General features: G+C 39.5%; 1 protein-coding gene across 2 annotated transcripts in view; it reads left to right on the forward strand.

The window, feature by feature from the left end:
* Window positions 1–1567: 1567 nt before the first annotated feature.
* The window catches only part of cntn2 (contactin 2), a 45882-nt gene continuing 32108 nt past the window's right edge, over window positions 1568–15341 (forward strand). For both annotated transcript variants that reach the window (XR_002751835.1, XM_005798199.2), the window contains exons 1-14: window positions 1568–1870; window positions 3616–3741; window positions 4928–5069; window positions 6307–6479; window positions 6628–6723; window positions 7333–7545; window positions 8301–8403; window positions 9884–10065; window positions 10175–10311; window positions 10606–10735; window positions 11636–11786; window positions 12253–12380; window positions 13213–13388; window positions 14899–15019. Coding sequence is in view for 1 of the 2 variants with exons in the window: in XM_005798199.2 (XP_005798256.1) it covers window positions 3687–3741; window positions 4928–5069; window positions 6307–6479; window positions 6628–6723; window positions 7333–7545; window positions 8301–8403; window positions 9884–10065; window positions 10175–10311; window positions 10606–10735; window positions 11636–11786; window positions 12253–12380; window positions 13213–13388; window positions 14899–15019 (1807 nt within the window). In the remaining variant the exon portion in view is untranslated. The remainder of the gene's footprint in view (window positions 1871–3615; window positions 3742–4927; window positions 5070–6306; window positions 6480–6627; window positions 6724–7332; window positions 7546–8300; window positions 8404–9883; window positions 10066–10174; window positions 10312–10605; window positions 10736–11635; window positions 11787–12252; window positions 12381–13212; window positions 13389–14898; window positions 15020–15341) is intronic.

Consider the following 15341-nt stretch of genomic DNA (forward strand, 5'->3'; position numbering starts at 1 on the left):
ACAAAGGACGCTCACATGGGTCTGCAGCCGGTCCTGAACTGAGCTCAGACTGGTGCTGGTCTTTTCCTTCGTCACTGTGTACTTTTGTTTTGCTAAGCACCCAAACAAGTCTGGAGAAGAGTCAAGAAGTTAAGATTTTCTGCCATTTTCACATCGACGGTAACCAAATGTGATCCTATATTTTACAATGAACCACATTTATCAGCAGGAGGCTTAAAATAGTTTCTGTTTGGTCAGAGATCCAAACAGAAAACGAAAAAAAAGTATCAATGAAAATGAGTTCTAGTAACGGCTGAACTAATTTGTCTTTTTTTTTTTTTTTATTATAGCTTACAGGCCAAGCAGCTTGATGTTAGATGTGGACGAAACTGTCTGGAGAGAGGCTGGGACTCAACGATCTCACAACGGGGCAGAACTGACCCAGAGCCGCATCAGGGGGCAGGAGAAGCTGCCTTATAAAGCTGCTGGAGGCCATTCTGAGGCCCTTAAACCAGGGCCCCAACTCTACCAGGGCCCCAACTCTACCAGGGCCCCAACTCTACCAGGCTTTACCTACAACCCTCCCTGCATCCTTACCCTTACCTTAGCCTAAATCAATCACAAACTACATGCAACTCGTACACTAAAATATTATTTTTTTTTTTGGTTGAATAGAGCTTATACCGTTGTTTTCTGCGCATGCGCTCTCCGTCAGTAACGTTATTATTAAAATTTTTTTAAAACGTAAAAGACTTTCACAAGGGTGTGTGGGGCGTTCAGGTGGTGTTGGGGCTCACGGTGGTCTGCAGCGCTGGTGTGTCGCCCTATGCGCACCAGGCTGTAGGAGCCAAACCGTTACCGGAAACTGACCCGCGTTGCCTTCAGAATAAAAGCTTGAGTTTATGTTTCGTCAGAGTGAATATATACAGGTAAATCTAGACAATCCAAACTTCTTTTGGTGTGAAAAAGTTCGATATTATTTGTCCGTGATTTCAGAAAGTGAAACCTGTCTTTATTTCTTTACATTTTATAATTGGTTACAGTCAATGAAAGCCGCCTTATTCACTTTTTGCTGGAAAAAAATTATTATTGTCAAATTTTGGAAAGTCATGGTGTCATAAGCAACAGGAGCCTCACAAGGAGTCAATATCTTATCAGATAAGTTCTTTTTTTTTTCTTTTGCAAATTAAGGTCCCAGAATCTGCAGGAAGAGTAGAGAGGCACTGAATGCATCTCTGATGCTTCATATCCAGAGTGAAGTTTCCTCAGTCAGTGATTTGAAGCACGGCCTGCTGTAGTATTAATTAAGCATACTTTAAGCCAATTTTTCTGTATTTATAGCTAGTATTTTTTTATTGGTCTGATGTAATTCTAATTTCAAATGTCATGTTTGTATTGGTAGAATCCCATCATAAAGCAAAACATCCATCTCTGTGTAATGCATCTATATGTTGTGTTTCTCTTAGTAATAAAGCTCCAATAAATGGGCTTTTCAATAATATTCGAGTTTATTTACAGACTGAGAGAGAAATAGCATAAAGGCTGTTGTTACTGGTCGTATAAATGAGGGCCGTACTGCAGATTTTTGTGTGCGATAACAGACCGGAAGTCGTTGAATTTCCGCAAACTTGACTACAGTGATGGGACAAGAACGCGATTCAAAGAAAGGAGGGATGACACTGAGGTGATCAGACAGAGGTAGAGAGCAGCGGCGGAACTGGGCTCCACGGGCAGAGACGACGCGACGGTAGCGACGAGGACCGAGTCCGGGAGGAGAGCGCGGAGGACAGCCAGCCCGGCCGGCCGGACAGCCGCCCTCCATCTTCCGTTCCAGCGACCTCCGTCGGAGCTCCGTCCGCATCGCCGCTCCAAGCAGAGCATCTTGGAAAAGGTAAACAACCCGACAGCACCATCCCCTCCCCGGTTCGTTCCAGATCATCTTCCCCTCCGGGATGCTGCTGCTTTTCTTTTTCTTATTTTTTATCTTACTTTGCGGTATGGAGCCAGGGGTTTACACAATAACACATCAGCTTATTGTTTTCCATCGAGCAGAGCTTCCTGCAGACAAACCTGACTCCATTTCCAGGGTCCTCATAGTCTGAGGCTGCTGGTCTGGTCCCTCTGCACAGATCAGGCAAATTATAATGACCACCCAGAGATAAAGTTAATCTCACACATGATCGCTTGATCATGGCACATGTTAGTGGTCGGGATGTATTAGGCAGCAAAATCGTTATTATTAGTTCCTCAGAATTAAGCCTGCAATAAGTAATTAATCAGTGATCAATTAAATTGAGCTCGATAATTTCCATCCTGACGATTAATATTTTTTGAGGGGCAATTTATCATAATCCATTTTACTTAATGGCATCAGTTGTGTGAGATTCATTTATCGCCTTTCATTGTGTTTTATTTTGTCTATTTAAAATATCTTCCATTTGCAGAGTGGAGTTTTCTGTACAAAATTAAAGTTTATTAGTCTTCGAGAGGGCGATTTTTCATTGATCAGAAAGAGATCACTTGAAAAATAGTCTCAAAGACAGCGTTATCGTGTATCGCAACGATTTCTGGGACAATTTATCGTCCAGCAACATTTGCTATTGTGAAGGGCCTACTCAGAGCTGACCTTATAAGGAGAAATAAATAGTAAAAGTATTTGAGGGAGTTTGAAACGGTCCATATTATGTGGGCTAATTCAGAGCGTCTGTTAGAACTGACCAGAGGAAGGAACGATGGCTCACCGATAGAAGAGCCACAGCTTTTTACATGGGCCTCTAGATGCTAAAGCAGTGGCGGCTGGTGAAAAAAATCTTAGTGGGGTTGATGTGCCAGTAGATTTCTCTTCCTAGTCCAGAATAATTATATAATATAGTTCAATTAGCTAAAAGTAAAAAGGTCTTTCACAATTAAATCACAGTCAGTCAAAATGTAGCTTTTCTGACAACAAAAGAAAAAAAACATTAACCAAAAACCCGATAATGTCAAAATGAAGACTGATTTCTACAAACAAAGCCTATTAAGTAAAAATTTTAACATAACATAAGTGACTGCATGAATATTCACTGTAATGGCACTGCAGGGTCCAAATATGCAAGCCTGATTGAAACCTGTCCAGGCTCTGCTGCGATTACAGCCAATGGTGCATCTACTAAATACTGACTTGAAGTGGGTGAATATTTAACATTTTAGGTTAAATATTTTATTTAGTTGTCTTTATTTTTGCAGAAATCCATATTCACTTCGACAATAAAGGTTGTTTAAAAAATCTGAGTTGATTTGTGACGTGTAATCGGAGTTTGTTAAACTTAATTTGTTCATGTTTGTTTGACATGACAACTTAATGAACTTAATATAGTCACTTGAATAAACTTAATTGTATTACTTGTAACAAATTAACTCTTTTTTTAAAGTGGATTACCTGTTTTCGGTTTTCAGTGTAATTTCTGAGTCAGTTTTAAAGGTAGATTTTCAGAGGATGTTTTTTGACTCTTATGTTTTAACCTTGTGCTACAGTTGTGTGAAAATTGCTCAGTGTTGCCGGTACATTCACTTTGTTTGGTTACGTTCATGCAGCAGTAACTGGGATTCCACGTTCTTAGGTTTTTATGAAAGTATTTCTTCATCATTTCTGCTCAGGCACAGAGCGGGCAGTCCTTCCTGGGAGGAAGAGATTTCTCTGCTGATTGTGACCCAGTTGGATTCAGAGGATGGACGTTTTGTTGGGTTTGCTTTTCCTCAGTTCTGCCGCTCTGAAGGCAGCTGGTAAGTTTCAATTTTCACACCTCTGAGTTATTAGACAAATTAATGTTTCTGCTGACAAACACACACATGAGCAGCAACAACTAATACACTCCTGAAACCTTACCGCACCGTTTGGAGGTATTTATTGCAATGATGATCGTAGTGACAATTAAATCATATTAGGTGAAGAGTTTCATCACTCTCCATGTTCCAAAAAATATGAATGTTTTCATGGTTCCTACACAGTCCTGAAAAATTTCCCAATCTGGTTAAGCAGGACAAAAGTAAAACGTTTCGTTTCTAGACTTTCTACTTTGTAGCATCTTCTAAAGGACAAAAGGTTAATAAAGAATGCAGTTTTGATTTTACAGTTTTACACATTTGTTTTTTTTTTTTGACGCACTGGCAGAATGCGTGTTCAGAAATAAATATTAAGTTTTAAATTCATGTTGAACTCGAGTTGTGGTTCTGAAACCTGTTCTAAAATGCCAAAGATTTAAAACGTCAATTTTTAAGAATTTAAAAATGAAAGACAACGAAGTCAAGTTAATGCCCATTAAGTGTAGATTTAACAACCACGTTGCTCATGTAACAAGTTGCAGATTTAGAAACAGGAGTGATCTACATTCATTTATGTGACACAAAAGTATTAAAAATAGCCTTATGCCACACCATGAAACTTTGAAAATAACTTTTACCTCATGAAGTACAACTTTTACTGTAAGTCATGAGATAAAGGCAAAGGACCCTACAGTCATATTGATACTGATAAAAATATTTAGCTTCCTTTGTGAGATGCATTTGTTGCATGCAAAGTTATGAAGGTCATTTTTAGCAGAAGAAACAAGATGCATGTTTTACGTTTGGATGTTTTCTCCCTCATTCATATCTTTTTTGGGTCTTCTACTCTTTCATTACCAAAAGCACCACTGCTGATTTACTCCTAATAGTGATAATAATACACCTACAGCAAAATTTTAACAATTGTAATTCTGATTTTATATGACAAAATGAGGCAATGTTTGAGTACCTCACTGCACAAATTAAGGCGAGTGAGAAGTTTCCTCTGGAAAACATCTCACTAATGCGAACTAGCTTTTTTTTTCTTCTTTTTTTCTTTTTTTAACGTGTTATTAATATTGCACAACAAAGCAAAATGTGGAGATGTTTCTGATCCGCCTTGTCCTCCTTGAAATCTGGTTTCCAGTAGGAAACGTGTGTGTGTCGGGTCACGACAGAGGACCAGTGTTTGAAGAGCAGCCAAGCAGCTTAATTTACCCAGAGGGCTTGACTGAAGGCAAAATAACTCTGAGCTGCCAGGCTAGAGCCAGTCCACCCGCAACCTACTCGTGGGTAACACACACACACACACACACACACACACGCACACACACACACACACACACACACACACACACACACGCACGCACACACACACACACACACACACGCACACACACACACACACACACACAAATTTGTGTTTCTACCCATATTAAGACTGTGTTGACTTCCATTTATTTTTGGTTTCATTTTAACTGCGTTTATGCATGACCAACACATCGGACATTTTTTTTTACCCTAACTGTACTTACTAACCCAAAAAGTGTGTAATTATGGAGTGATTGAAAACATTTCAGCAAATTAATAACCAGAAAGGTTCACATTTACTGTTATTGAGGTTTCATCCATATAACAACATGGATGAACACACACACAGCAGGATATTTAGTGTTTTTTACAAGGTACTTAAAGGTATTTTACTGTAAATTCAAATTGTATCCTTTTACTTAGTTTGTTGAAGTATCGGCAACCGATCGAAGGAAATGCATCCTTTATCTTTTAAAAAAGTTTTTTTTTTAGTTTTTACGTCAAAACCTAAAAGTAGAAGAATTTCCTATAAAGTCTATTTCTGAAAAATGATGTTCTTCTTTCCAAAGTTAATGTAACATTTGTGGCTCTAAACAAGTTTTATTTAGATGCAGTCCAACTTTTCTACATCTGTATGGAGAACTAGTTAATGTCAGAGAGTAGCTGCATTTCCATTACAAATGTGTGCAAAACTTTGTCACTATTCAGCTAATATAACAAAACACAATGTCAAAACAATTGCAGTGTTTCCATTAAGCAAAAAGCGCAATTAAAATCACACAATAAGTTTGTTCTCGTGATAAGTCATTACAAAACCATTATGATCCTCTAACTACTTCCTGTCATCTTCTTCTTCGTGGTTTGCGCCAGTAGAAACATCCGGTTGTTAATAATGTCACTCGTGTGATACAAAAAATGTGTTTCCATTGTAGTTTTGTGAAAGAAACCGATTTGATTTGGCCAAAAAAACTCACCTCATCCTAGCGCCAAAACTTTTGACCAAAAACGAGTTTTTTCAAAATTGCTGTGTTTCCACCAAGCAACTTTATTTTCCGAATGTCAAATTGCACAACTATCTGGTCAACAGACATGCAGCTAGTAAAGCACACCACCAGTTTAAATCTTGGAGAAGAAATTGACTGGTGGCCCATATAAAGTAAAACACGTGAAATTTGTACGTTTTTTGTTTTTATTCCGTTGACTCTGACCCTGCAGGTGGAAACTGAACGGCACAGTCCTGGAGCTGGGGTTGAGCCGGCTCACTCTGGTGGCTGGCAGCCTGGTGATCAGCAGCCCTGACAGTTCCCAAGATACCGGATCGTACCAGTGTCTGGCTAAGAACCCGTGTGGGACGATCATCAGCCGAGCTGCTAATCTCAAGTTTGGCTGTGAGTCAGACCTTTCTGGATGAGTTGCTCTTTGTTTAATTTAGTACCAAATCTTCATGATTTTAAAACATTATTCCTCCTTTAAGCCCTCCATGTATCAGGAGTCTTTGGTGTTTGATATTTCCACCTTAATCTCATCTTTCTTCAGACCTTCATGACTTCCCTCCTGACAGCAGGACGTCACAAACCGTGTTTGAAGGCGCCGGCACTTTCCTTGCCTGTCATCCGCCCCCACATTACCCAGGTAGCACCTCTGCTGCAGTGCTTCAGCATAATGCTGCCAACACTCACACTAGCCCAGCAAGTAATACTAATGTGACCTGTTATATATAACATTGTAATAAAGTGTCTGTTGGAATAGATAATAAACTGGACATGATCCCTGTTTTTGTAAAATCTAATATATTTATTTACTTTCTTAGTGGAAATGCAAACCTGTGAGCCCCGTTTGAGATCACCATGACAACCCTGACACTTGCATATGTCTTATTACCTATATACTGTCATATGTGTGACGTAAATCACCATGTGCAAAGTACCCTTTGACCTTTGCAAGTCATCAGAAAGAAACTGTACTAGTACAAAGTCACGTTTTTAAGTTCTAACATAAAAATACATTTTGAAGTTCTTTTCATTGGAACCATAACAGAGTAAATTAGATGTATGTGTCTGAAAAATGAGTTGTAGGTTAAAGCTGTTGGGTAAAAACCTTCAAATTCTTTGGACTAAGAGCAAGTAACAGCTGAAATGCCCTTAACATGCAACTCTCTGTAACCATAACCCCACATAAGTGATCAGTGTAATTCCTGATTGCGATATCTTTCACAGTATATGGCCTCTTTGTCTTCTGCAGCTCTGTCCTATCGCTGGTACTTCAACGAGTTTCCCAACTTCATCAGAAAGGACGACGGACGCTGGTTTGTGTCGCAAGTCACTGGGAACCTGTACTTGGCCAAAGCAGAGTTAAATGACACTGGGAACTACTTCTGCTTTACTACCATCAATATGGACATCAGCACCAAAAGCACTTTTAGCAAGGGCAGCCTGCTCACTGTAATGCCAGATGGTAAGATCACCGGATGTCTTTCTGCTACTGTGGTGGAATAATTATGTTGGTTGTTTTTCAGTTTTAGGATTCAAGCATGCATTTTTATCAGAATGTACACATCAGGTGTGTGTCTGGGCGTGTGTGTGTGTGTGTGCGTGTGTGTGTGTGTGTGTGTGCAACACAACCAGCCACCCTGTCCTGTGAAGCTGATCACCTGACATAAAAAGATAGATTTCAACAGTCATATAGCCACGTTGTTGAAATTTTACAGCTGTTGAAATTTTACAAAAGTTGCATTAAGAGTCCAGGGTAACTTACAACATCAGTGAACAGACTGGATTGGTTGAAAATTCCACACACAAACAATAAGAAAGGATTCAGTATAAATATGCCCCACCTGGTATGAAAGATTTTTGAATGACATAAAACTTTTATTTTGAGTCCAGTTTGATGACGAAGTTTTGATATTTGCCACTTTTCCACTACCAACGAATTGGCGTCCAAAGTGGGGCCTGGAAGTTTGGTTCTGAGAAATCAGAGAGCAGAACATTTCTGTCTCAGTTTTGAGAAAGTTTAGTATAAAGAACATTTATGACTCTTCGAATCCTCCAGAGCTTTTATTGTGACTGATGTTTCATGTCTGTCCATATTTATAGTGATTTTAAAGAACTTTATTATTCATGTAATTGGATCAGAATTTTGATAATTTTTCGATGTCAGAGCCCCAACTAATTCTGCACCATTAAATGATCTGTTTTTCTTTTCTTTTTCAGCCAATCCCAGGAGGTCAGCACCAAGCATCAGACTGCGCTTCCCAGCGGAGACTTACGCCCTTGCTGGACACACCGCCCAGTTGGAATGCTTTGCGAACGGAAAGTACGTTTTCAACAAGAAATTAGAGAATATTCTAGAAGAACTTTAATGGAGACATTTTTAACTCAACTCACCTCTAACTTCATTTTTTAGAGCAGAACAGAACTTGATCAGAGGGTGGATGAAAGCAAAGAATCTGTAAAAATACACGACTTATTCAAAACACGGTACAATATAATTCTTTTTTTTAGGAAGCCAAATTTGCACACTGTACATGGAACAGGAATTTATATATATACTTTGTATATTATTAAAATGAAAATACATTTATTCTCAAAATTTCTGTAAAGTTATATGTCAACACTATAGTGGTTTATATACTATGTCAGTGCAAGTCACTAAAATGATAAGGAAGGAACTTTTTTGGTAATTACACTAATAAATTTCAATTATGAAAGAAGGGAAATAAATAAATAAAATGGTAACATAAAAATACTTTATACATTTCTAAATTATAAGACAGATTGAAAGTAAGCACTCAGATGGTCTTTAACACATTAAACATTTAACTTAAAAACAATAAAACTGGAGCTTGTTTTTATTTAAGGTTGCTCCGATTATTGCAGCAGTGGTAAAATAAAATGAAATCAGGCAGCAGCGTCTTATGGAAAATGTGGTAAAATGGGTTTTAGCTCAATTTCTCATATATAGAACGACATACAGTATATGCAACACATAGGACCTCTGTTTATATAAATATGTACTGTTTTATTAAAAAAATATAATTTTATTTAGAAACAAATTCATATATAGAGAATGACTTCGTTCACAAGGAGTAATTCTCCTCTTGTGAAAGTAAATCTGTGCAGTGGGATCAGTCGTATCAGAGACCTGCTGACTCAGCATGTTCAGACCTAAATGAGGAGAGGCGCCGTCGGAACATCGTCACTGAAAAATCTGAGTTATGCAGAAACTGTTGGTTCCTTTAAATCGCGACTAAAAACATTTTGATCACAGATTCCGAACGATGAAATGTTTGCCTTTGTTAAGCACAAGGGTAAAGACTCAATTTGGACACAAAGTTTTCTTTATTATTGGTGTTTTGACCATTGTTTAGAAGTTTTACTGCTTTCTTTTCCCACAGATCAATGTTGTTTTCTTGTTGTCTTTCCTTTGATGTCCTGTGAAGCTCTTTGCCTGGGTTTTAACATGAATGTTGCTCTATAAATAAACTGGCCTTGTCTTAATTATGGAATTTGTAGCAATCCAGCAGCCAGTCAGGCGTAATGATGCCCCCTGCAGCTTAACCGTAGAAATGAAACGCTATCATTCAATTCAAATGAAAAACCCACCACTTTGGCTTGTGAGTTCAGTAGCTTCACAACTTCATAAAGTTCCTGGATAAGCTTCAGACATTCATTAAAACCTGCGTTTTAATCCAGACTCACTTGCCATCGCTCCAGTGACTGAGCAGTCATACGTGACTCACTGATTTGTTGGTTTTCTGACTGTAAGTATGTCTAAATTCTTTTGTATTTTTCAGTCCAGTCCCAAAGCTTCGGTGGAGGAAGGTCGATGGTTTAATGCCGTCCAAAGCAGGCTCCTCTACACAGAGTCACACCCTCACCCTACCTGAACTCTCTTTTGATGATGAGGGAATTTATGAGTGTGAAGCCTACAACTCAGAAGGACGTGACACATTCCAGGGACGCATCATTGTGCAAGGTACCACGCATAGAAGATTGTAGTGAAATATGCCATTTATCTGGGGTGTCTTGTCTCTGTTTGACCAGCCTCTCCGTCTCTCTCTCTCTCTCTCTCTCCATTCCTGCAGCTCAGCCGGAGTGGTTGCAGGTGATGAGCGACTCGGAGGTGGAGATCAGCTCAGAGCTTCACTGGAGCTGCTTAGCTGCTGGAAAACCTCGACCCGCTGTCCGCTGGATACGCAACGGATTGTTTCTCACCACACAGGTAACACAACAGAACCTCTGTTGATCATTTCTGCTCCTTTCGATATCCTGTTTTAGATATTTTGTTTCTGAGCTCAGAGAGTCCTGATTTTACGTCATGCCTGGTGAAATTCTAGTTTTAAATAATTTACAGCTCTACCGCTGCTCTGGCAGAACAGCATTGAGGTTCTTGGTTTTTATCCATAACTAAATTAGCTCTTGCTCAGTCGCTTTGCTGTTCAGTTGAAGACAGTACTGACAATTACTTCACTCTTTCCTTCACGTTATTTGGTTCATGCTTCCTGTCGTGAAAAAGGATCGGGTGATGGTGAACGGAGCGCATCTGAAAATCAGCAACCTGGCCCTGGAGGATTCAGGGATGTACCAGTGTGTGGCTGAGAACAAACACGGCACTATTTATTCATCTGCCGAGCTGAGGGTCCAAGGTAAGAGAGGCAGTGCAGTTAGAGACATTTTTAACCGCACACTCGGACAAACCGATAAAGTGAAGTGTGGAATTTTTTAAGGATTTTATGCCAGTCAGAAACACCCAATCAGAGCCAGGAGGAGGGTCTTAGAGCTGTCAGTCAACCTTCTGCACTCGTTGCTTAATGTGCTGATGGCAGAAAACAACTTACCTTTCCAGGAAAACTGTTTATCCGCCGTCATTGTCAGGTATGCTAACTAGCATTAGCGTTCATGGTAGGCTGTGCTATCAGGACTAAACTGTAGCAAAGCAGAGAAGAAGGAGGAGGCTGTGAGCAGCCCATACTCAAACTGACTGATTGCAATAAGACCCTCCCCTTGGCTCCGATTGGTCGTTTCTGACAGTGCGTTGTATTTCAGCAGATGGCTGTAGGACCACAGGAAAAACACAAAGGAGCTTGATTTTTTTTTTTTATTAACGAAACTCCCCCAGGTCGGCTACAGATGTTTAAAAATGCTTGTGTTAGGCTTTTAAACACCATGTGAACTCTCTCTCTGTGAGTTGGAGAACTGTGGACTCAGTCGTCTTTTTTAAAAAAAAAAAAGCAGCTCTTTGTAAAATGAGGTAATGCTCTTGTCCATTCGTTTGTTACTCTGGAGTTTCGTTTTGTATCATGTCATTGCAGTAATTTTAGCCTTACAACATTAAACCCACTTCTGTTACCTTTTCTCTTTTTCATTTGCTTCTAATACTTTTTGTGCACCACTGTTTTATACTGTATAATTTTATAACTTACTGTGAATCATCTTTTTTTCTTTTTTTTTTTTTTTATCTGGGAAAGGAGTTGCATAAATAAAATGTGTTTACACACTGAATGACGCTGCATTCTGACTTCCTGCATGCCGTGTCCCTGTTCCAGTCCAGGCTCCGGATTTCAGGCTGAAACCAGTGAGGAAGCTGATCCCGGCGGCCAGAGGCGGCCAGGTGGTGATCGAGTGTCGCCCTCGTGCGGCACCAAAGCCCATCCTGTTCTGGAGCCGTGGGACGGAGCTTCTGACCAACAGTAGCAGGTACCAGACTGTAGCAGAAACAGGAAAACATACATTGTTGCTCCCAGGCAGAAGAAAGACAAACATTTCTGAGATTTGATTTTTTTTCCCCCTTCGACATTCCACAACAACGTCTTACAAAGTCATAATGCTGAAGGCAAACTTTGGTGCCTTCAGTGGAGTATTATATAAAAAGTTGTATATTACAGGGCACAACCATTTTCCTGCTCACACTGCCATACTCTGCTAATCATCAGAAAAGAAGTTGATCTTATGCTAAATCGAGTCAGATTTGAAAAAATCTACATATTGTCAGACATTGAAATTTCATAATAAATTAAAAAGTCTTTTTTTTTTTCTTTTTAACCGATAAATAGATGATATGAAAATAAGACAGAAAACTGTGCTTATATCTGTTAGCAGAGCTCTGGTGATCCGCCTGTGTGTTTGTGTTTTTGTTTTACGCTTTGCGTTTGTCTCCTCCCAGAATCACAGTAACTCCAGATGGCACGCTGTGGATCTACAACATCAGCCGGGCAGATGAAGGAAAATACACCTGCTTTGCTGAGAACTACCTGGGCAAAGCCAACAGCACCGGACACCTGTCTGTCAGAGGTAAACTGTGGCTTCACGTCTCAGTGATGCCTAACATTCTGCACTCTGGCTGGGTCCCTGTTGCCAACTTGAAGTTCATCCAATTTGTTTGCCGCAGATGTAATGTTGCCCATTATCATTGATGGAAGAGATGGTTTGAACTCTGCTGCTATATCTAGGACTGTAGTTCAGCTACTATGTGAGTTTTTGAGATGCTAATCAGATGCTACCTGTTGTGTAAGAAAAACACTTTGTTGCTGTAATCAACAGATCATGACAACTCATTTGTGATCTGTGACCAAATGTTGACCAAACTTTTCAACATTAGCTTCATCTGACCACAAACGTTGCCTCAAAAAATGCTGTAGCTTTTTCCCTAAGTGCATTTATTCAATCTCTAATCTGGCTTCTGTTTGTGTTTCATTTTGAATAATGGCCTCCTCCCTTCTGAGTGACTTTACAGCTAACACAGGACTTGTTCAATGTAAACATTAACAACTGCTGATAATTGGCATACTGTGTTGGTGACTGTCTGAAAATCAAGGCCCGGTCCTAGTTTGCATGGAATATATTTGCAACAAATTGGAAACTTTAGGAACCATCTGTGTAAAGCTCCATCATTTACATATACCTAGATTTTTTTTATTATTTTGCAGATTAAAGTGCCAACCAGGTTTGGTTCAATACTTGTTTCTATGTCACTCTTCTTACTGTGTTGCCGTCTGTCCCAGCTTTTGCTCTTAGGAACGAGAAGATAACTAAAGATCCCTAAAGAGAGTCTCTACCTCTTGCACTTTGCTAGCCCAGCTCAATATTATCTCTTAACATTTACAGACATGTATTTAACTTGCAGATGCCACCAAAATCACACTGGCTCCCTCCAACGCTGACATCAACCAGGGGGAGAACGTGACGCTGCAGTGCCACGCCTCCCATGACCCCACCATGGACTTGACCTTCACCTGGGCCCTCAACGGGGTTCCGCTGGACCTGGAGAACTCGGCTGGGCCGTTCCAGCGGGTGGAGGCGGTGAGCGCCGTGACCCAGAGCCTCATAACCTCATCTCTGTGGCACAGCCTGAAGTCCTGATTGTAGAAGGACGTTTCAGTCTGCTGTGGGATCCTCCGTCTTTTATGATCCATTTGTCATGATTAGGCCTTTCAAGACAACAGACTTTCTCGGACGATAATTGTCCCAAAAATTATTGTAATTCATAACAATATTGTCATTTTGACCCCATTTTCAACTAATATGACGATAACGGCATAATAATCCAAGTACCCCTCAGCCTGTCGCGATTCATTTTACTGGATGATAAATTGCCCTAGAAATTATTGTGATAAACGATAATATTATTGTTTTCAGGCAATTTTCAAGAAATATATTTGTAATGACATAATAATTCAAGTGTGTCCCCGTAAACACAAATAAACATGAATTTTGTTAAGAACACTTCACACTGGAACTGGAAGACATTTTATTAAATATCCAAAATAAAGCAACCAAACGCAATTTAAAAAATAAAGGAAAGGAGAGCTACACACAACTGAAACCATAAATAAAACGGATTACGAAGTCTCTGTAAACCAAATTCCCCTTCAAAAGATATGAATCATCAAAATGAAAAATATTGAGCTCATTTTCATTAATTATGTAATTGATTAATTGCTTATCCGACAGGCATAGCAGGCATGGTCATGATTGAAGGTGACAAGGTAGAGAAATTGTGAAGAAAACATTTTCTATCTTAGCACTCTGCTGCTGATTTCTGTTACACCACACCTGGAATTCACAGCACAGTCAGCGCTTTCATTACTGTTCTATTTTCAAGTATGGCCCTTCTATGAATAAGAATAAAATTACACTATACATAACACAAAGGATTCAGCTGCTTGTGACTAAAATAGAACGCTTGGTGACTTTACAGCAAAGAACCTTCACAGGAGATGCTACATCTGATTAGTTTCTTATTTCATTCATTTGTACTGAAATATTTTTAATGTACTCTTAAAGCCAGATCCTCTAAGTGTACCAGTAGCTACATTTCCCGCTACATATGGGCGCGAAACATTTCTGATATATTCCGCTAATGTCGAATCGCCCCCTTCCTCCCCTCTGGCGCCCTCCGAGATTTTGTAACTGCGGAGTTGCGCAGTGACAATCACGCGTGAAAAAAGTTGTTCAAGCGATAAGTCATTAAAAACACATCATCCATGCTCCAGCTGCTTCCTGTCTTTTTCTTCGCCTCGTCCGCCTGTAGCAACCGTCGGGATGTTGATCACGTGACTCGTGTGACGCGATACAGATGAAAAACCACCTCATTCTGGCGCAAAAAACCAAATTCGATAGAAAAACAAACAACGAGGTGTTGTTTTTTCCAAAATTGCCGTGTTTCCATTAAGCGAATTTATTTTTGTAATTCCTCTTTGCGCAATTATACATTTAATGGAAACGCCGCTAGTGACTTCACAGATTGTTTTCCGTCGGCAGAGCAGAACCTAACTCCCGATGTACTCCGTCTGTCCCTCTGTCCTTTCAGAAGGAAAACATCGGCGACCTGCTGATTGTAAACGCTCAGCTGAGTCAGGCCGGAATATTTACCTGCACAGCTCAGACTGTGGTGGACAGCGCTTCTTCTTCTGCTAAACTGGTTGTGCGAGGTGAGTAACATCAGAGCTTCTGACACCTGCTTCATTTTTAGAAAATGGGAGAGAATGTTCAGGATGTTATGCTATATAACTTTCATTTTTATGCCATTATCAACACATTATTTTGAAACTGTCTCATTTCCCAACACTTTCATATATATATATATATATATATATATATATATATATATATATATATATATTTTTTTTTTTTTTTTTTTTTTTTTTTTTTTTTAATTAAATCATTCAAAGTCCCACTGATATCGATCTGTTTAGCTGGTACTGAACAGAGTTGGAATGTTTAATGATGTTGAAAGTGTTGGGAAATGAGACA

The sequence above is a fragment of the Xiphophorus maculatus genome, chromosome 20 (genome assembly GCF_002775205.1).
Source record: "Xiphophorus maculatus strain JP 163 A chromosome 20, X_maculatus-5.0-male, whole genome shotgun sequence".
NCBI lineage: Eukaryota > Metazoa > Chordata > Actinopteri > Cyprinodontiformes > Poeciliidae > Xiphophorus > Xiphophorus maculatus.